This window comes from Betta splendens, chromosome 24, assembly GCF_900634795.4.
Source record: "Betta splendens chromosome 24, fBetSpl5.4, whole genome shotgun sequence".
NCBI classification, from domain to species: domain Eukaryota; kingdom Metazoa; phylum Chordata; class Actinopteri; order Anabantiformes; family Osphronemidae; genus Betta; species Betta splendens.
In genome coordinates, this window is record NC_040901.2 from 9,847,221 (window position 1) to 9,867,636 (window position 20,416).

General features: G+C 48.1%; 2 protein-coding genes and 1 long non-coding RNA gene across 6 annotated transcripts in view; 2 read left to right on the plus strand and 1 right to left on the minus strand.

Moving 5' to 3' along the window:
• LOC114849674 (uncharacterized) overlaps window positions 1–5,055 on the plus strand; it is a 43,920-nt gene extending 38,865 nt beyond the window's left edge. Inside the window, exon 5 of the long non-coding RNA XR_008693794.1 lies at window positions 4,919–5,055. This is a non-coding gene — a long non-coding RNA (uncharacterized LOC114849674). The remainder of the gene's footprint in view (window positions 1–4,918) is intronic.
• On the minus strand, window positions 196–18,089 carry afg1lb (AFG1 like ATPase b). 3 transcript variants are annotated; one of them, XM_029141321.3, is made up of 13 exons: window positions 17,934–18,089; window positions 17,568–17,806; window positions 15,380–15,446; window positions 15,198–15,299; window positions 14,821–14,948; window positions 11,712–11,811; window positions 10,032–10,090; window positions 4,991–5,082; window positions 4,314–4,384; window positions 3,967–4,067; window positions 3,119–3,259; window positions 2,905–3,012; window positions 196–2,765 (listed from the first exon to the last, which is right to left on the minus strand). In XM_029141321.3, the coding sequence occupies exons 1-13, from the start codon at window positions 18,046–18,048 to the stop codon at window positions 2,619–2,621; spliced, it is 1,470 nt and encodes a 489-aa protein (XP_028997154.1). In that variant the 5' UTR covers window positions 18,049–18,089; the 3' UTR covers window positions 196–2,618. The 3 variants fall into 3 exon arrangements, with proteins under 3 accessions (XP_028997154.1, XP_028997153.1, XP_028997156.1); XM_029141320.3 differs by having other exon boundaries at window positions 17,544–17,806; XM_029141323.3 differs by lacking the exon at window positions 17,934–18,089 and adding an exon at window positions 17,295–17,423 and having other exon boundaries at window positions 17,568–17,704.
• A 714-nt stretch (window positions 18,090–18,803) lies between these two features.
• snx3 (sorting nexin 3) overlaps window positions 18,804–20,416 on the plus strand; it is a 10,396-nt gene continuing 8,783 nt past the window's right edge. The window contains exon 1 of one of the 2 annotated variants that reach the window (XM_055506172.1): window positions 18,804–19,031. In XM_055506172.1, the coding sequence (XP_055362147.1) occupies window positions 18,870–19,031 (162 nt within the window). In that variant the 5' untranslated portion in view covers window positions 18,804–18,869. The remainder of the gene's footprint in view (window positions 19,032–20,416) is intronic. The other variant, XM_029141344.3, reaches the window with a different exon arrangement.

Sequence of the window (20,416 nt, forward strand, 5' to 3'; positions counted from 1 at the left end):
ACGCACGCGCGCGAGTCGATCGAGGGCCAGCCCCCTGGATCCTGCGCATGGGATCGCCTTTTAAAGAGACACCGCCGTCGTCCGGGACGGCGCCGCGTGCGCGCGGGCAGGTGGAGGCTGGGACACGTCCCGACATGTTGCTTGTGGGGACACGGATAGGACGGGAAAGTGAAAACGACAAGAGACACGCGCGTGAATGGTGTCAATCAAGTTGCTTCGTTTATTGTCGCTCAACATGTTATGAGAACCTGAAGCTTAAAAACATGAAAATTAATTTAAAACTTTTTAAACACTTCAACTGATAATATGATAATCACACTGTTATATGAATATTAATATTACAGCTTCTTCCTTCTGATTGAATGGCGCTTCTTAATAAAAGTCATGATCCGCACTCTGAATGCGCCTTTAATTACTTAGCCAGCTGTCAATCACACCTGCCACGGCGCTCAAGCCACGCCCCCTGGAAAGCAGGTTGACGTCACCCTGTTTATTAGCCGGAGACGAGGAGAGAAATCCTAGCTGGACCTCCATCCTGTAAAGCGATGCTCTAGGTCCAACCCCTCCTCCTCCGGCTCCTTCTCCACCTTGACGGGATCAAAACAGCCCCGTCCGCCGACTTCTTTGTTTCATCGAGCGCTGCCCTCGCGGACAGAGGCGCGTGCCCGCGGTTTCTGTGCAGGAATGCGCGTTTAGCTCACCAACACACCACTTATATTATTTGTGCTTGGGTACCATACAATATTTATAGCAACATTGTAGGGTTTCATATAGTTTGTAATTATTTTTAAATTCTTTTTTAATTTTTTACTTGTAAATTCTTCACCAATTTTTATATATGGCTCTGAACATGGACCTATGATGAGAGACTGGCTTTAAAAGGATAAAGGCTGTTAAACAGTGCTCACTGACGTCCTGGTTTGCCACAGCAGCCTGGAGTCTGGACAGGATTAGAGGCGGCTCGTCGCTGCACACGTACACACATTGTTTGATGGTTTTTGTTCCCTCCACATCAAAGGGAATACCTGATGCAGCAGTTTGGCTCCTGCGGAGAGTTAACCGCTCGCTGGATGCGCACAGAGGCGGCGGAGACGTCGGAGCCGGGCAGGGATGCATCGCAGCCTCGTTTATTTAACGCTCTCGTGCATTGAGGGCGTCACGTTTTTCTGAGTAATTTCATTTTACACTTGCTCAGAAATGCACTCTAAATAGGTCCAATTGCGTTTGATTGAACTCATTCCTTTGTTGCGTGGAGCCAAACATGCTGCTCAAACACCCGGCTGCAGTACTGTATCTCCGGCATTTGTCCAGTTTACTCTGCAACAAGATAAGCCCGCCTCACCCTGCATTCCCCCTCTGAAGGCCATAATACTGTTGCATAAGGACACATTCAGGAACTTTAGCGAGCCACTCAAACCCAATCCAGTTGTATTCTTAGAGCTTTTCTTCTCCACGTAAGCTGCAGGCGCATAAAGGTTAGTCGGGGCTCCACCTTGCCTCCACCCGCGTGCGGCTCTGAAGATGTGGTCCAGAGACGATGGAGCCTACGTGGCCCTTCTAATTTAAGCCGGCGTGAATTATCCAATTAAGATGATCACAAAGCGCTGCTGCCATCTTTGTTTGTGTCTGATGTTTCCCCCAAACAGCATAATGCTCTGATTGGATTAGACTGAGCATAGGGTGTGATTGATTTCCCCTTAATTGAGAGTTATAGTAGGACAGATTCAGTGCCTGGCCACTAACTCAAGCACTTTTTAATGATCTAAATCATGCGTATGTATCCATGCAAGCACCGAGACACACGCAGAAATCCATTTACTGTCCCTTCAGTCTAATGGGATTATACATTTAGTCTGGGGATTTTGTGCTTGTTCCATGATACCGGCTGCTTGGCATAAACAGTCTTATATAATGGTCTTGGGTTGGATACTGTAGGTGCTGCCTGCTGTCAGGCCCGGCCGGTCCAGGCTGGAGTGGTGCACTGGGATGACCTCATCCACAGACATACGCAGTAAACCCAACTCGTAGCCATTACTTGACCTGTGGTGCCACCTACAGGCCAACATGGGGGAGTTCAACTGCTTCGATCCTCTTTACACTATGGGCTGAGCTTTGTTGGGAACCTTTACTGCAGTCTGCAGCTTACAGTTGTGTATGTCAGGATTGTGATAGGAAGATAATTTAAGATAATTTAATAATTTAAGAAGATAATTTATTAACTATCACAGCTTAAGAACATGGAGATATACGTTAATTATAGAATACTAATGTCATTTAAATATACCATATTGAATATTTTGCCACGTTTTCTATGTGGTTGATACTGTTTTATAAAAACAGTTTTCGAACGTTCGACCCTGCGCCACTAGGGGGCGGTAGCCAGCTACCTTTAGGGACAGGTTGCCCGCTTAAAATAAGCACCTGCTACAGTTTCACAGAATATAATAAGCAGCCCACAAGAGGGAGTGAGTACACCTCAGAGAACAGAAAGTACACGCACGAGATGAAGACAAGTCATAGTGAAGTGCTCCTTATTCACTAAGTAAGTTTGCTCCTCCTGCTACTGCAGTGTCTGAGTTGTCTGGAGGTATATGATTCTCCCAGCAGTCATGTGGACGCTACGCGTTCATATGCTCCCTGCTGTGACTGCGGTCTCCAGCCGTCCAGTACGACTCTGTCTGCATCTCCATCAGCCTGGAGATGGTCCTCTGGAAGGCGAAGGCCTCCTCCTCCGCTGTGAATAGAGTCAGGTGCTCCGCCGCCTCCTGACGAGAGAACGGGTTAATTATGATACTCTACAACGCTCCCTTTATATCCTGCAGAGTCCTGATGAAATCCCTGCTCTTTTTGCTGGGTGGGTTCAGGTTTTTGGGACACACAGGATCCCTTCAGCTCTTTATTTACCTCGCTGAGGCCCAGGTCATCCAGCAGCTGCCGGTCCCTCTCGTCTTCTCCTCCAGACTGGACAAACAGACGGTCTAATGGAGCCTCTGCCAGCAGCACCACTCTCACCTGAGGAGTTCGTTTTACTTTATTTATAGAAGACCACTAATATTTATAGGCATTTCCTATAATCTGTCTGTAGCTTGGTTAAAGCGTCGGTCTGTATGTTGGCTACCTTGTTGTCATAAAAGTTGTCTATGAGGGTGGTGAAGCGCCTCGCCTGGTCCCTCAGACTCCGCGTCAGCGCGGGAACGTGGCGGATGAACACGGTATCAAAGAGCCGCGCCATCTCCAGGTAGTCGCCGGCACCCAGGGGCTGGAAAAGCGCCGCACAGGTGACACAGTGGGGCATGTGAACCTGCTAATGCACACAGCTCCTTCATAAAGCGCTAGCTCCGGGCGCTAACCGCTACGAAGGCACCCTGTGAAAAAGGCTAAGACCGATGTCACTTTAGTGAATAGATAAAACCTCGTTTCGGCTTGTGGCCTTCATCAGGGTCTGGAACAGACCTAGTCCTTGGTTCTTTGCCATTCAGGATGATTGCTCTCAAAACTAATGTGGATGTGCCAACATTTGTCAGGAGGGGCCTTGAAGCACAGATGCCTGCAAAAGCTCACCGCCGTCCATCAAACCTGGGACTCCGCAAACACTGCAGATTACTGTACCCCGCTGCTTTATGTCAGGCGCAACAGGCTCAACTATTCACAGCACCGTCAATAGATTTGCTTTTTGACATTGAGCAGAGAAAGGGACCGAGTTGTGGGGAAGGTGATGTTGTTCGAGAGCAAGGGCTTAGACAATGAGTACAGAGAGGAGGGGCAATAAAGTGCTTTCAGTGAGCAGTTTTGATTATCGCCGAGTGGATTGTGTGTGTAGACTGTACATATGTACATGTGTGTGTATATGAATATATATAAGAAACAACTTATCATTATTAGTTAAGAATAGGTGATTTTGTTTTTGTGTAACTGTTTCAAAATGACAAAATGCTGATGAAGCAGATGGAGCGGCAGAACACTCACGGTGCCGCAGAGCTCGTCAAAAGTACAGTCGGCCACGGAACCACAGGTCTTGCTCAGCGGCACATCTCTGCCCAGCACCGTGAGGAGTCGAGGACCCGTCGCTATGGAAACACACACACACACCTGACAACATAAGTGATCCTCAGTCATATCATGTCACCGTTTTGTCACATTTATTAGAGTCATTACAATAAGTAGAAAGCCACAGCTTTGTCCGATTCTTATTAGGCTGTAAACAAAATGAAGACTGAAGCACCTCATGAATTCAGGCTTTAAACTATATTATTAATTATATTAATTTACAAATGGCCATAACCACGTAGTGTATTAACCTTTGACTTCCTTACCGCTCTTTTGTCTTACTGCCAGCTCCTCAAACAGCTCATCCAAGAAGGCTTCCACACCAGGCTCCCTGGTGCTGTCACACACACACACACACACACACACACACACACACACACACACACACACACACACACACACACACACAGGCGATGATGAGGCACAGAAGAAATAATAGGATATAAAATTAATAACGCTGAAGTGGCCACATCAAACGGTGGCAGCAGGGAGAGCACAGGAGGGGGGTACTTAGCTTTTCACTCCATCAGTGGAAACAGGATGTTCGGCTCTAAACACAAGCATTAGCCGCTGAATGTACGTCCAAACGAGATAGCAAAGTGTGTCTGATTGTGTCTGCGCGTGTTTGTGTTTTAACTCCGGCTAAAAGAGCGACGGGCTTTATTTACATACAGTGAAAAGACGAAAGCGCTTGAAAGCTCCAACACGGCGCTGAGCATCAGCAGTGTCATTCATGTCACACGTGTGTGTTCCCAACACTGCGATGGGGAAAATAGGAAACTGGCTTTTACAGCTCCACCATTTTCTCATATTCTTTTGATTCCTCTTTCATTCCTTTCATGGCTCTCTCAAGGTAATGCGTGTCTTTCAGAAACCTCCCGGCGCGGTTAGTGCCGGCTACAACAGAGCAGCAGAGGCGCCGGCGGCCGGGTGCGTGTCTTACAGGTAGTAGAGTCTGCCCGCGGCGGCAGCGGCGGCCGCGTCCAGCCTCCGGTGGTCCACGCCGGCGTCCAGGCACACGGCGCAGCAGTGCTCCTGTGCAAATATAGAAGAGCACGGAAAGCAAGCATGACTATAATAATGATTATAATCTACACAAGTTTAACACTTTAACAAACAATATGCAGAAATAAGTAACAGGTAAATGAGCTCTGTAGCAGATTACACCAGTTCAGATTAGATATGGATTTGTGCTGAAAGTTCTATTTATTTTATATTGTATGAACTTAAAGCTAGTATAAAGTTATATATGCGTTTTAGTGTCATATATGAACCAGGACTTATCGTTTGTGTGAAATATGGTCAATGAGCAATAAGCAGCGACCACAGAAGGCAGCTGACATCCTCTCCTCCGGGGTTTATTGAGCTGATCTATTGTTCCCGCCGCCATTCAAGTGTGTTACAGCAAGGTTGAACCCACGACGCGGGGTTCAAACTTTTTCAGATAGTGTAAAACGTCAACAGGATTCATGTCAGGGAGTACGGCACAAACTATAATCATCATCTCCACCATTCTATCAAAGAAAAGAAAGGAATTGCATATCATCCCATCCAAGCCATCGCCTGGCTATTCAGCGACAGCTCGAGTAAATTATGAAATCAGTGAATTTCTGCCACTGGCCTCCTTAAGCTGCAGGATAATTAGTAATCATCACAAAGCAAGGGGACGGAAATACTCTATTCTTCTCCGCTGTCAACTTTTTATCTCCGTGTCCGCTCACACAAACGAGGTTCTCAGTCTGAGCCAATTGGCTGAATCAGTCTTAATAACAACCTGACAAAATCGCCCTCCCCTCCGCACAAAAGGGAGGTGTCATTTCATCAACCTGCGGTGACCCCACCAACGGGTAAATAGTCCCTCCAAAAAGAAGAAGAAGAAGAAAAAAAAAACCTTGTCACTATCTCTGCTACATCATTAGAATCTCAGTTTGTCTTTTCTCCTGCCATCTTCTGCTCCCTCCCTTCACCAACCGTCTCTACCTTCGCTGAAGACGGCTGGTGCGCTCCTTGACGGAGGCGCGAGGTGCAAATAGGAGAGGCTAAAGACAAGGGGGACTGGAAACACAATCAGCCATGATGATTCCATTGGTTATTTATAATCAGATGAGTCTGAGGCCTGCGGGTCATTACTTGATTATCCGTCTTGAGGGGATTGTCAAGCTCTCACTCCTCCAAGATTTTATCTGCCTACACGTCGTGGTCTCGCCTCCCCCCTCCGACACCGAACTCCTCTCAGACTCCAAACGAGCCGGTCTACTTTGCAACTCTCAGCTGGGGTAAAAAACAATGGTACCGACTTAGTGGGCCCGATTCTTAGAACAAATAATGAATTGACGCTGAATAATGGTGCAATAACATGCGTTATGCGTGTTCAACTCAACTAAATGTGATGTCGTTTTTCCAGTATTTTCTACATTACATAATTTTTTTGGAGCTTAAGTAGGTGGTGATTTGTACAAGTGGCCACGAAAATTAGCCCTCGTCGCGGCCGACAACAGCACCGCGGCAAATTAGGACCTTCACCGCTTGCACGGGCGCATTCATGGGCTCGCGGGCGCCCGAGGGGAGGGAGCGAGATGACAGACGTGAGAATCAGAGTCTCTTTAGAGGAAAGTCATCCAAACACATGTAGCTCCAATCATGTCATTGTCCGAGCTGTCCGCTGCGCTCGCTGGACGCCCGTTTAGCATAAAAACAGAGTGGCTTTTCTTTGGGGCGCTGCCTCGACTCCCCTCTGCGCCCGCTCTCTCTACAACATATTTTTCTCTATCCTTCACTCCTCAAAAAGTTGCTTTTGAGTTTTTCAAAGAGCGCGGTGCCATTGAGCTGTAACAAAAGCCAAGGATAGCTGACTATTGGGCCCTGATGAGGTCCACTCCCTCATTACGCAGCAGCAGAAAACATTTGATGCTTTTTTTGTTTGGCCCGGAGAATTGACCAGGCCTCAAAGAAATACGGGGTGGGAAGGCTGAAAAAGAGACGGGGGGGGGGGGGGGGAAAGGTTGTCGCTCATTCAGCCATGTGTGTCTTACAGGCTGGTGTGGAGGGACAGAAGAAAGGAGGGCGGGAGGGATGGAGGGGTCGAGAGAGACAGCGCGAGAGAAGAGAGAGAAAGCTTAAAACAGTGCCTTTATGCTGAAAAGTTCTGGACGACTCTTGTGACATCAAAGTGTTTTCGCGTACTGAGGAGCTGCTGTGTGCGCCTGTGAGTGGGTGCGGGGGCGGAGGGGGGCGGCTCTGGTGATTTTATTCATTCTTGGGCAGTCAGGGGGGTACGTGACAATGTGAACACCCTAATTACACCTAATGATCTATTCCCTTAAAGTGTGACCGCCTTGGGCCAGAGATGGTTTGTTCTGCGAGGTCGTTCTCACAACCTCCCCCTGCCTCGGCTGCTCCTCTTGGGGAAACATCTTTTGAGCCGGAGGCCCCACCTTTCCTGGTCCAGGACCCCACTCCCCCCCCGTCCTCCACCAAGCTGTGTTGAGGCCCTGAGCGGAGGCGCTGTGAGGCTGACGGCTGTGTTACCTCCACCTGGCCAACAGAGGCTCCACATGCTGGGGGGGGGGGGGGGGGGGGGGGTGGAGCCCCAGCCACCTGACAACCTGAACACGATGAGCCCCAACATAAACCCCCATGCGTGTTTCAACGTGTCCTTGTTTAAAGACCGACAGCTTGGTTGCACCCTTGATGTGCGAGGACTAATGTAAAACGCTGTAAATGACTGACTGCGGGTGTATTTCTGCCTTTTCAGCTTCGTGATTAGCGAGAAGAGGAAAGTTGAGTGTAAAACAAGCCGAGAGCACGAGGACTTTAAACATACATGGAGGTGAAGGGTGCTTCATTGCTCACACCTGACGCATAGGAACACATCATTAGAAACTGCAAGAGATGCTAATTGAATCAATTGAAAACCCGGCTATAGATACAGAGCCATTATTACTACTCCATGTTTGGAAAGGGGGAGGTTTGATTCATCGTGTATTGATTAGCGTTGATGCACTTATTAAGTGAGCTGCTCTGTCAGTGTGTGCATCGAGGGCATTCAAAGCTGTTACTTCCACTAAGGCACTGGTGAGTGAATGCAATCGGAGACAATGGCAATAATCAAACATCAACATCCATTTGATCTGAGCGGGCAGGATGCCAGCTCTTCACAGGCAGCACTCCTCACCAAGGTCCTCGCTGGAGGACTCCATCCCTGTCATTTCTCAGCTTTCCTTTTCTCCATCGCCTCTTTTTTTTTTTTTTTTTTTTTTTCCTAATCACCAACCGCAAACGCGCAGCGCGCGGGGGGAGCGGTTCAAAAGACGTATTAAAAGCAGCACAGATACTCAAAGTTGCCTCAGGGTTGTTGTCGTGTTTTCCCCTCCGGCGCAACATTGGAAATAAAGTCACTATTCTGCTGCCTAAATGCAGAGACGTGACCTTGGGTGAGTAAAGCCAGTGAGCGGAGCGGGATGGTGATAGAATAAAGAGTGGGGATGGAGGGGTGGGGAAGGGATGGCTGATGAGGAGTGGAGTGGAGAGGCAAGAGTTCGGTGCGTACAATGTGCAGTGTCCATTAAAAAAAGCCCTTAAACCCTGGGCTTTGCCATAGCTACAAACAAAAACAGGCCTACAGCAGTGAATAGAGCCCCTGATGGAGCCTACAGAGAGGAGGAAACAGGTAAAAAAAAAAAACAGCGAGGCTTTTTCTTTCTTCTGAATTCGGACCTTTAAGGTTTTTGCACGCTGACCGGTGGATCTGCAAACATGCCCGCTTCAAATTCGGAGTTTCCGTGTTTTGATTTGTTTCCGCCAACTGATTTGAGGAGGTCGGGGTCCCAACTAATCAGAAGTCAATGGTTAAATAAAGACGTTAACCAAGGTGCGGGATTAACCTCCACCACAGCAGCTCAGGTGGAGGGGACCAGAGGTCGGAGGCTACTTTCACTTTTTAACACCCTCATTCACTCCCTCGCCGGCTTTAGACACACACTCAGGCGCACATGCACGGGGCGAGCGGCGCCGGGGAGAGGAAAACCCACACGGCCGCTCCGCGCCGGCATTAATTCAATCTATTAGGGGTCAGCTAGTTAGCAGCGTGACCCCTCCGGAGCACGCTTTAGCGCCGCGGAGCGAGCGGCTATAGAGGAATGGCCTCGCGCCCCCGAGGAGCAGCCTCCGACCCCCCGAGAACCAGATGGCCTCACAAAGAGGAACACGGGAGCCTGAAAGAGAGGATGTAGCGCGGGGCTAGAGAGGGACAACGGGGCCGAGGGTGGATTAGAGAGGGCAGGGGTGGGAGAGTGACCTGAACCCCCCCCCCACACACACACACATCTGGAGAGCATTTGTTTGAAGATGCAGAGGAATTCTGATAACCCTTAGATCATAATGACCAACACACCGGTTCATTCATTAGTAACAGGATCAGTTTTGGGCAAATTCTAACCCCAAAACTACAGATTACGTACATTATGAGACTAAATGCCAATAAAAAGTGCAAGAATGCTGCCGGACTCTGTTGCAAAATGCATGACAAGAAATGAATATGCAAGTATTTATGGTCATGATCACTCCAAACACATCAATGATCGTCTGAGGATAATGGCGCCGGCTGCTTAAATTGCAAAGTAGATATTTTGCTGGAAACGCCGCTCTCTCCGCTCGCGTGCTCCCCTCTACAGCCCGGGCCGGTCACCGGCGCCTCCCGCTCGCGCTACCTGCGCTGCCTCCGTCTCTCTCGCCGGCTCGTTCTCGCTCTCCCGCCTGCGAGCGCTTTTCGCTGGTATGATCAAAGGCAGCTTTGTGACACCGTGCGAGGCACCCAGGAAGCAGGAAACATCAAACCACTAGGGAGCAACTTGCAAAAAAAAGGACGGACAGTGGGACGGAGGCGCACATGCCAGTGTGTGTGTGTGTGTGTGTGTGTGTGTGTGTGTGTGATAAACAAATGAATAAATTATCAAGACAAGAGCGAGGGATGACTTTGTCTCTACCTTCAGCACGGCGATGAAAGGTAGGAAGGTGTCCCTCTGAAGTCCGTTTTTGTACAGATCTGAAAGAGGAGGGAGGGCCTGTATTAGAGCTGCTGTTTAGCCTCCTAATAATGTCATTCCCCCACCACAGATTGGCACATAAAGTGGCTATTGATGAACTGAAGGATGGGTGGGGAGGCACGACAAAAGGACTGGGACCAGGGGAGAAAAATGGATTTCTGCACCGGCAGCGGCAGCAACATAAAATTCATTACATTCCCAAACAATGGTGGCGAGAGAAAGGACCGTCGCCTTTTCAGCGCGGACAATGTCCGCAGCAGCGCGCTGAATGGAGGTTTCAATTAGCTCGGCTGGAACAAATTACATCTGAAGTAGCATCCCTGATAGACAGATAAAACAGATAGGGATCCACGCGCAAACAGGGACAAGGGCGCGCACACACACGTGCACGCACACACGCACGCACACACGCACACACACACACACACACACAAACAAGCGCTCGCTGTTGATGTTGGGGCTAAAGCTCCGTACAGTCGCCCCCCGCGCACCCAGAAACACCTACGCACCGGAGCCGCAGCCTCCTCGGAGGCCGACAGCATTCTCGTTTCTGCAAGTCGAGTTTGAGGCGACGACCGGCAGCTGGTGAAGTTCACCCCCCCCCATAGCGAGCAGGACACTACACAGATGCTGCTGTCAATGCAAGTGATGTGGTGGATGTGGAAGTGGATGATCCATGTTTATTCCCCAATCTCATTAAAGTCCATCAGTATAGAAAAACAACTAAATGCTACGCTAGCAATTCTAGTACCCCCTCCCCTTTAAATTTATTCTCCGAGCACATCTCAGGCTTTTTGATACCAGCATCTCCACATCAATAAAGATGGAAAATGTATGCTTTTCATGTCCAGTTGTCTCTTATGGCTTTCAGTGTTCCATTAACCATGTAATTAATACCAAGCAGTTTTGGCGCTTTGTTCTTAATAGCTAGTAAATAACGGAGATGCGTGTCTTTGTCTCCGAGAGCCGTCTTGCTGCCATCCACTTCGAACCCACTCGAGCGTTTTGAGGCATCAACATCTTCCCGGAGAAAGACGTCAGAGACCGCGTCGCGCATTCATCGCCGCCTTGATCACCATCCTTCCTCGTTCTCCCGCTAGCCTTGCTCCGCTGCCAGCAAATGCAACATCAAAGGCTGTTTAAAGGTTGTGTCATGCCTCTAAAAGTGAGAGCTTGTACCAAATGTTCGTCGCCTTTTTCTCTGCTTAATTGCCGCGCACAAAGGGAGCAGTCGCTGCGGTTTTTGTGAAGCTCAATTGATTCTTGTCGAGTGAATGACACGAATCTATGTGAAGTAAGTGACGAGTCTGTGGGTGGAGGAGCGCTCCTCGCCTCCAGTCGGAGGGAACGCGGCGTTCGCCGAGCGGTTCCGTGGACCTTCACGGCCGCTGCCACAAACTCTTTGAGCATCGGGACAGGTTTCAATTCAACAGAAACTGGATTAACCCTCAGATAGTGAGCTAGTGCTGGAAAAGAGTGATTATTTCATACAACAGTGTAAATGGCTGACATGAAGGTTCATTCAACAGCTGTTAACAGATCTGAACACTTGGTACTGTACAGTTTCCAGGACCTGTGTTGAGTATAATAATGTGACTTATCCAAGGCTGACTGTCGTACCGTCAGGGCGTCGGTTGGACGTGGCCACGACCACCACTCCGGCCTCGAACAGCGTCTGAAACAGCTGCTTCAGGATCATGGCGTCAGCAACATCTGTCACCTGATTGTAAAGAGTCAGAGGAGAGGAAGTTCATCACAGGGTGTAGTTTACCTTTCCTTGTTAGACGTGTGTGTGTGTGTGTGTGTGTGTGTGTGTGCGCCTGCCCTCCTTGTTGCCCAGCGTTCAGGTTTGCTCATTCAGCCCTCCGTTCACACGCGCACACCCACACCTAAACCACTTGAAATGACTGCAAATGGTCACAAAGCGTTTTCTGACAAGGAGCGGAGGCAAGGCAGCGGATCCGGGTTAATCACACGAGCCGATCGCAGGCGAGAAAACAAGAGGAAGCAAAAAAAAAAAAAAAAAGAAGAGAGAATAATGAAAATGGAGCAATGAGAATCCAGACTGGGGTCACGGCGGGAGGCAACGCTTCCATCCAAGATGTCCATATAAAGGCACAGAGAGGCGAGTGCGTTGTATGAACCAGAAACAAGGCTTCACAAGGTTGTAATGCATTAATCCAATTCGCTGCCCGCTTTTTCATCTACATCATTTCCATGAGTCTACAATAAACAAAGGTCGATGACAACACTGCAGCAAGGACGTTTATGAGTCGCTGGCTGTTAAATGAAGAGCTTTGACCTTTCTATTAGTAATCTAGTGCTCTCACTTTGGTCTTATTCTCTCATCTCTCTCACTCCCTTTCACCCCGGTTGTTCTTTTGAACATCCGCGGAGGGAGAAATCGGGGGCCGCGCGGCCGCCGATGCGGCGCGTACTGTATGTAACGCGGCTAATTAAGCATGTGGCGGACCCACAAAAGACGAGCGCCGTGAAAGGGAACCAACGCTCCCTTTCCTCTCGCTCAAGGCCAGCGGTTTGATGACAATGAGCGTTCATATCCAACATCTGTCGATATTACATCCAGATCGACTCACCATCCAAAGGCGGTAATAGAGGTTTATTCGTTAGCGGGGAGCCTTAAACAATTAGCATGTCTCGAATAAGAGAGACATCTTTCCAGTCGCGCACGTGTTCCGCCCTCTCCTCTCACAGCCTCTTACCTACTTCTCAGGATATAACAGGCACTTCTGATGACCGCAGCCACAGCATATGCCTTCTTTCATTCTCTGGAGAGTCTTCTGCTTTTGCATATTAGCCCCACTGCCCTCGCCAATACTTGATTAACATTTGTGTTAAAGCCTTGATTTCGCTAAGGAGAGGTGGCTCGGGGCATCGAATTAGCCCGTGTGTGTGTGTGCGTGTGTGTGTGTGTAATGAGAATCAACAGAAAGCCAAGGCTCTGTCTGTGTGTCTCCGAGTGGGCCCCCGTTTCCTCCGACCGCAGGATTTTATTTTCATTTCAAAAGAATCATTTAAAAATGACCTTTTATACAACCTGGATTTGTTTATTCATGTGCCCTCAACACGGGCATAGTGTGAGGGGCAATATTGATTGCTGAATGAGCAGGGGGAGAGAATGGGCACCCACCGCATGAGAAAAGGTGGAGGAGAGCGATGCCGCACTTGTGGAGCACAAAAGTAATGCCGCCGTCGCCGTCGGCCAATGCAGATATTTAAATGAGCATCCAATTACTCAAGCGGCTGTCAGTTTACGGCGACGCACGCCGGTGCCAAATTAAAGCCCTTTTGATGTTACACCTCTTTATGCACACAACCTAGGAGCAATTTCGGGGGCTGCACGGTGACCGAGGCCTGAGACAATGGCGCTCAAGCGTTTTCTTCTCACTCGTCTTCGCGGCGCCCTCTCTCCCCATCTTTCCATCTTGGACCTCTCAATGGCGAGTATTCATTAGAGGAGGCGAGTGTGTGTGGGGGGTGTAAAAGGAGGGAAGCGGGCTACAAATTACTGATAATGGCATGGCGCTAATGAAGAGAATGGAGAAATGTCATTAGCATTTAAGAGGATAAGATCCATCTGACCCGCCGCCGCCAGTCGCTTTCTAGCTCCACTCACTTAAGGAAGCAGGAGAGTGCGACTGATACCCGGGACCTCATTTGCATGGCTGAGTGGAGGAGGATGCTGATTGGTATAGGCCCCCTCCGCCCCCGACTCTCCCGGCCCTGCAACCCCTTGTTTATGCATCACAAACAACGCGCACATGCCGGCTTGTTTCCCCCCTCGCTCCATTCACCGGTAGCAACAGTCGACAGGCGCGAACAGCAGAGCTGGCGACGGCCAACAAAACAAATCAATGAGGATCCGCAAACAGCGCAGCAGTTTAAAATGTGAAAGACGGGAGGATGAAAGGAGCAGCTCTTGATCCTCACAGATGCATAGAGAGTGATTAGAGGAAGCAGGCACACCTTCTGTGACCCATGACCTGCTGGCAGTGAGAGGAAAAGCACGGTGCTGCTCACAGATGTGCCTGCTGCTAATGATAGAGATGCTGCATTCTAGGTGTTTAAATCTGTATTTGCTCCCAAACCATTACAACTAAGAATCAGGAGCTGTGATCACTTACTTAACTGAAAGTGGTACTTTGGAGGTACTGACTACCTCAATACAATCTTACTCTTCTACACAGTATAATGATAGAATCTTTAATTCCTTCTGGAAGTCATGTCAGAAGTACAATTCTCCAAATGGCCACTAGGTGTCCCCAGTCCTGTTTTAGTGGCGATACTAATAGGACAAGCATCTACAAGAAAGACACCAGATGGGACCAAACGCTGCTACTGAGATCAGATCAACGATCTAATACTATGACTCTGTTGATTATATGGCAGACGTTGTATAGAAATTGACCAAGCAGTTAGCAAACATTAGACGATTAGACCAGTTGGCCATCGGAGGGAAGAAAATTCATACTGGTTTATCTGGCACAGTACAGTAACAGAGTAGGTGTTAAACACAACAGTTTAATTATGGTCAGTCTTTTCTTCCACAATCAACACTTGAAATACTCCCATCGAACACCGATATATGATATGATATACCAACATGTCTGCATGACATATAACAATGCTGCATGTATGATAAATAGCATCAGAACCAACACGTACACTGAAAAGCTCATGGTACTTTCTATAAGACATATAAGCTCACCTGAAATTCATCAAAACACAAAAGGCATGTTTCTTCGCTTATCTCCATGGCAACTGGTGATATGGGGTCATAGATGAGCATTTTCCCTAGCCTTCGTTTTGGCAGGCTTTGTTTCCTCCGATGGATCCCTTTAAGCAGTACACAAATGTCAGGCACATCTTAAAGCACACCTGCATTGGCAGCACAAACCCACTGACAATACTGAATAAAGCAGTAATTTCACCTGGATGCATAATAGTCGACAATTAGCGGCGAGGCTTCAGGACAAACAGAGAGATAAATATAGGATCTCCGGCACGAGGAGTCAGAGAACTTCCATGAAGTCACGGAAGCCAAGCTTCCACAGTGACGTGCTGCAGTGGGAGGATGATACTAACTTTTGTGGATGTCCAACATGAAGGCGTTAAAGTGGACCCTCTGTTTAGGAGTGTTTTCCACACAGGAATAGAACAAATCCATGAGCATGGTCTTCCCTGTTCCTGGATGACAGAGATGCTGATGTCAGCGGTGGAGCAAGACACAAAACCACAGGAAACACATTGTGTACATACGATCTTACCAACATTTCCGTGGATGTAGAAGCCTTTAGGTGGTGGAGGTAATGGTGGGGTGGGTTCTTCCCTCGTCTGGAAAAAAGAAACAATGCTGAAATTATCTGCAGTAAGTTTTATATTAAAACGTTTATCATCCATACAACACTATAACTAAAGCTGAACTTAAATGTTATTTTCATTATCATATAAGACGGAATCATCATTTAATATACAAAGTACGCTGAGGCATTAAGCCACTAATACAGTGTAAGGTTTCACATTCTTCACACTAGCCCACTGCAGGGGAGGAAGACAAAGGGGATCTAATCAACAAGACAAGCCGGGGTTCCCACGAAAGAAAAGCATCATCAGAGGAACAATGGGGGGATTTGTCAGACAAAACGGAGAGGACTGGATGAGTCTCCATACGAGATGGAGTGGACTTGTCTGTGCAGCCTGTTTAGCGCTGCTAATTGTGATACGGTACTGTTGCATTGAGGTGCCGCTGGAAGTCATTGTGCTGCCTGCCTCCTATCATCAAAAGGTCTTTGCTTAAGAAAAAACGTCTGGTGTGTGACCGAGCTGAGAATATCGAGTAAAGCCAAATATCCCTTCACACGCATGCGTTACCGGCTTCATCATAACATGCGACGGGCAGCGTCTAACATGTTACATAAGGTTTCACTGAGCTTTAGGACCGTCCGTCTCTGTGACAAGCAACAATAAACAGCTCTGGAACCAAACAGAGAGGAATGTCCTCTTAAAATTCAATTTAGTAACTATTCCATGGGATGGTACTCGGTGTCCACTGCACAAGGAGCACTTGACTCTGGTAAACGCAGACAATAGCCGATTGAAAACTAAATGAAAAACAAACTTGTTACCCATCCTCTCTGGCTCTGCCCCTCCCCCCCACCCCCCTTCTATCCGCCGCTCGCTCGCCCCCGCGCCGGAGAGAGAGAGAGATGCTGAAAGAGCAGCGAGCCTTGCCCGTCTGCTCCGGCATAATGGTGTGTGACTTCTCCCTGACTTCCCAAGCCGCCCTCTGGCACGGTGGGGTGTTTGTCATTGGTGGCTGGTCGCCATCGCGCCATGGCAGAGTGGACAAGGACAAGGCCGTCTCTCAGCCCCGCTGTCTCGCTGATCTGCGTCGTCTCACCCCCTGCTGGAGGAGACGGACGTGCGTGGAAAGTTCACATGCAGGACATCATTAGAACAACTGGAGTTGGACGTGTTTATCTAGAGGGAATTATGTGAACGCAGCGGCGTCCGCGCTGAGCCTGACTTCTGCTGCTCGAGGCCCGGCGTGTACGGTACTGACTTGGAGAGGGCGGCTCCTACAACACAATGGCCCATTGTTGGTCGACCATCCGCAAAACAACGCTGCCACATTGGGTCAATATTAAGTCAAGTGTACTCTGCTCACAGACTTGGTCAGTTAGTGAGGACAATGGCGGCACTTTCACAGGGAGAACAGACACTGAAAGCACAGTGGTATGACCTGATTCAAACCAGCATAATTGCATAAGTACTCCAGTCAGTGTATACGTGTGTGAGACAGAACTAGAAATAAGGTGCAAAGAGGAGGAGGGGGATGGTGGTGCCGATAGCCTGACACCAAAGTATTTGTCAGGGGCCTAAATCAAAAGCAAAAAGAACAAGAATGGGCCAGACAATAGGGATCACCTCATTACTGCATGGAGACGGTGAGAGAGTGAGAGGGGTGCTGGGACGGGCCCAGCGGGAGGTCTGCCCCGCTGCCTTCCAAAATCTCTGCCCAGCCCTGTGTGTCTGTGCCAGCCAAGCAACAGAAAAACTCCCACCACCCAATGCTAGACAGTCAGTTCCCCTGACCTAAAAACAACAACAGCCCCCCTGCGTTACGTGGTTCCAAAACGCACATGCACAATACCCTTCCCAGACCCCTACCCTCCCTTTGACCTGAGCCTCGCGGCCGCCAGCAGTCACGCGGGGGAGCAGTGCCGTGGCCGTGGGGGTGGGGGTGTTCCTCCGCGTGCTGGACATCAGCTGTCCCACGATTCAGGTAGTCATTGCATCACTACAAAACACCTGAGCATTGTTCAGATGGGACTTATTGATTGTAAAAACACATTTTAAACAAGTGTTTTGGTATCTTTCAGCGTCTAAATCAGCTGTACAGTAAATGTATTTTTAAGGTGTGATTATTACCTCCCTATTATCCATGATCAGTACCTTAGCAGCTGTTACACAGGGGTCTTGCGGGTTTTGATGCTGGCTGGTCACGCGCTCATCTCCCTTCAGCCGGTTAACGTAGACGCGGTGGTCGTAGCTTCGGAGGACGCGCTGCAGCCGAGCCAGCTGCGGGAGCGCGCGCCTCTGCTGAGCGTCCTCCCTGAGGGAGCCGCGCCGGACGAGGCGATCGTAGCGTGCGACGGCGTCAGCGGGGGGAGAGTCGCGCGAGGAGCTGTGACCTCGAAGGGTGGACAGAGCTCTGTTACATGTTTGTCGTTTCAACACGCGCGGCTCTGTGCTCGTACGGGTTGTAAAGCAACCAACGTCTCAATATCATCCCCTCCGCATTGACGAGCACACTCTTACCCGTCCCCGCGCACCTGGCCGGCACCTGGCACGTGCTTCTTCTTGCAATAACTGCATCCTTCGTTAGAATTGTTATTGAATGTCTAACAGCAGCGCGTATCGTGCAAGCCGCCATGATGTTTCAAAGGGCAAAAACTTTATTGAGATGCAGCTAACGCAGGTTGGTCACATGGCGCTTTCGTTAAAAGATTGTGTCGTTAAATGAAACGCGCGAACTAATCGTATCGGAACTAACACGTGGCACGTTGTGTGTTTTTTACTTGTTGCAATTGACTTCACAATAAAAATATAGTATCGCAGCTTTTGACCAATATTGAGAGACTTTTTGGATTCCAGATGAACCTGGAACTAAATTATTCCGCTTGGCTTTTTAATAAAAATCATAAATTCTTTTCATTCCCAACGGTTTGAATACGAGGTGTTTTTTGGTATTCCAATAATGACTTTGCAGCAGCAACTCATAGCTCGATTCAGTCATAGTATATATTTTTATCTGTGATCAAATAAACAAACGTGAACGAGGTGCCCGCTGGCGGTTTGTAAACAAACGGAGCAGCAGGTGGTCGAGCGGTGTCAGCTGAACCTCAGCTGATCGGAAGTGCAGGGCGACAGTTTGTCCGAGGTCTTTAAAGCTCGCGATAGTGACCGATAGAGCAATAGCGGAAACTGACGGTTTACTGTCAAAATAAAGGTCCTAATTACACATTTAGGTGGATAAAAGCCAACTTGGCGTTGCGTGTTTTCTAAATATATCTATATTATTAGTAACTGTAAGTTCTGTGATAATTTATTGTATATTTGTTTGTAATATTTGTTTTCTAAATCGAACAAAACATCCGTCAATTGTTTAATTTTGAAGTTGAGCAACGGAATGTACAAACGAGTGTTTATGGCTAACTTAACGGTATCCCTAGCTGCTAGAAGGACAGGGGAGAAATGGCCGATACCATAGCCGATACAAGAAGGCTTTTCAGTAAGCCACAGAACTTAAATGACGCATATGGACCTCCGAGTAATTTTCTAGAGATTGATGTAAGCAACCCCGAGACGATTGGGGTTGGCAGGAACAGATATACCACGTATGAAGTCAGACTGAAGGTGAGGCTACACAAGCAGGTGCTAATGACGTTAGCTTTTAAGCTAGGTACATGCGCTAGTGATCACCTTTTGCGGTTAACACGCGTTTTGACAGAGTCACACAACACAGGTATTAATACAGAGTCTAAATTGTAATGTGTGGATGGTTATGCACATATGCGAAATATTAGTTAGCAGCCGCTAATTACATCAGAATTAGCCTACGTTAGAAGTAGCTTACAGTTGTCTGTAACTAACATCAAAATAAGGATGTCCCGTTACTTAGTGACGCAAACGGTATCGGTTACCTATAAGTTACAGTGTAGATCCTGGCAAATAAGTCGTGGAGATGGTGACACTATTAGCGAGTTCAGTGGCCATGCTAACGTTTGCTTTAGCGGTAACCCTGTTGCTATCAGTTTGCCAGCGAATAGGTTTGTTTACATTAACCTCGAGTGTCGTTGTTGCAGTGTCGCGACAGAGACATTTTGTTACCTCACGCAAGATCAACAATGTTGTTAAATAAAGGTGAGTTATATATTGTCTCTGCTAGGCACAATGAATAATGATCGAATAGCCCACGTTAAGAGTTAAAGCCTTCTGCTGCAGCCACACCCCACTTTGGCTGCAGGGAAGAGATAACAGCGTTGGTCCCACATAATGACCAACTCAACATGATGGTAGGTCTGTGTGACCTAACACGTAGCTGTGCTCTTCCCTTATTCTTCATCCTGTATTGCTTCAGAAGGGGCGATGAAGGGGGGCCTGATGCAACAGTTCAGCAGTTGCCACACATCACTAATTATTCATCCGAAACTATCCACATACATGTAATGTGGTACTTGGCTAAAGGGCACCACAACTGAAGAAGTCAGCTTTTCTGATTCTGCAGACAGGATGCATGCTCTCTTGTCCTCGCTCGTCTCTTTCCCCACCCACGCAGGACACATTTCCTTCCACCTACTAGTCCGAAGAGCTGTTATAGGAGAACAACATTCTCTTACACTTTTTATTTATTGATTTATGAAGCAGTTTTGGAAGAGATTAAGACACTGCTGCGTATACATAATTTTCCTATAAATTTTGTAAATAAGAGACCACTTCAGAATTAGGACTAATTTTGTGCAACATTGTCGTAAACACTAGTGAAGTAACACATCGGACAATACTGACAGACTAAATAATAGCTGAATGTTGTGTTCGCAGTGCCACATGGTCTTCATCAGCTGATGAAATCTCCTGGTTTGTCATTATTAAACAATGTTGCAAAATTCTGTATGTGCTTAAAACAGTTAAAAGTTGGACCATATAAAGTTCAGTAACATCATCAAGGCAACACCTTGTTACTGAGGAATGATTAAACATCATAACATATTTGATGACCTCTTTTTATTTGCTGTTCATAA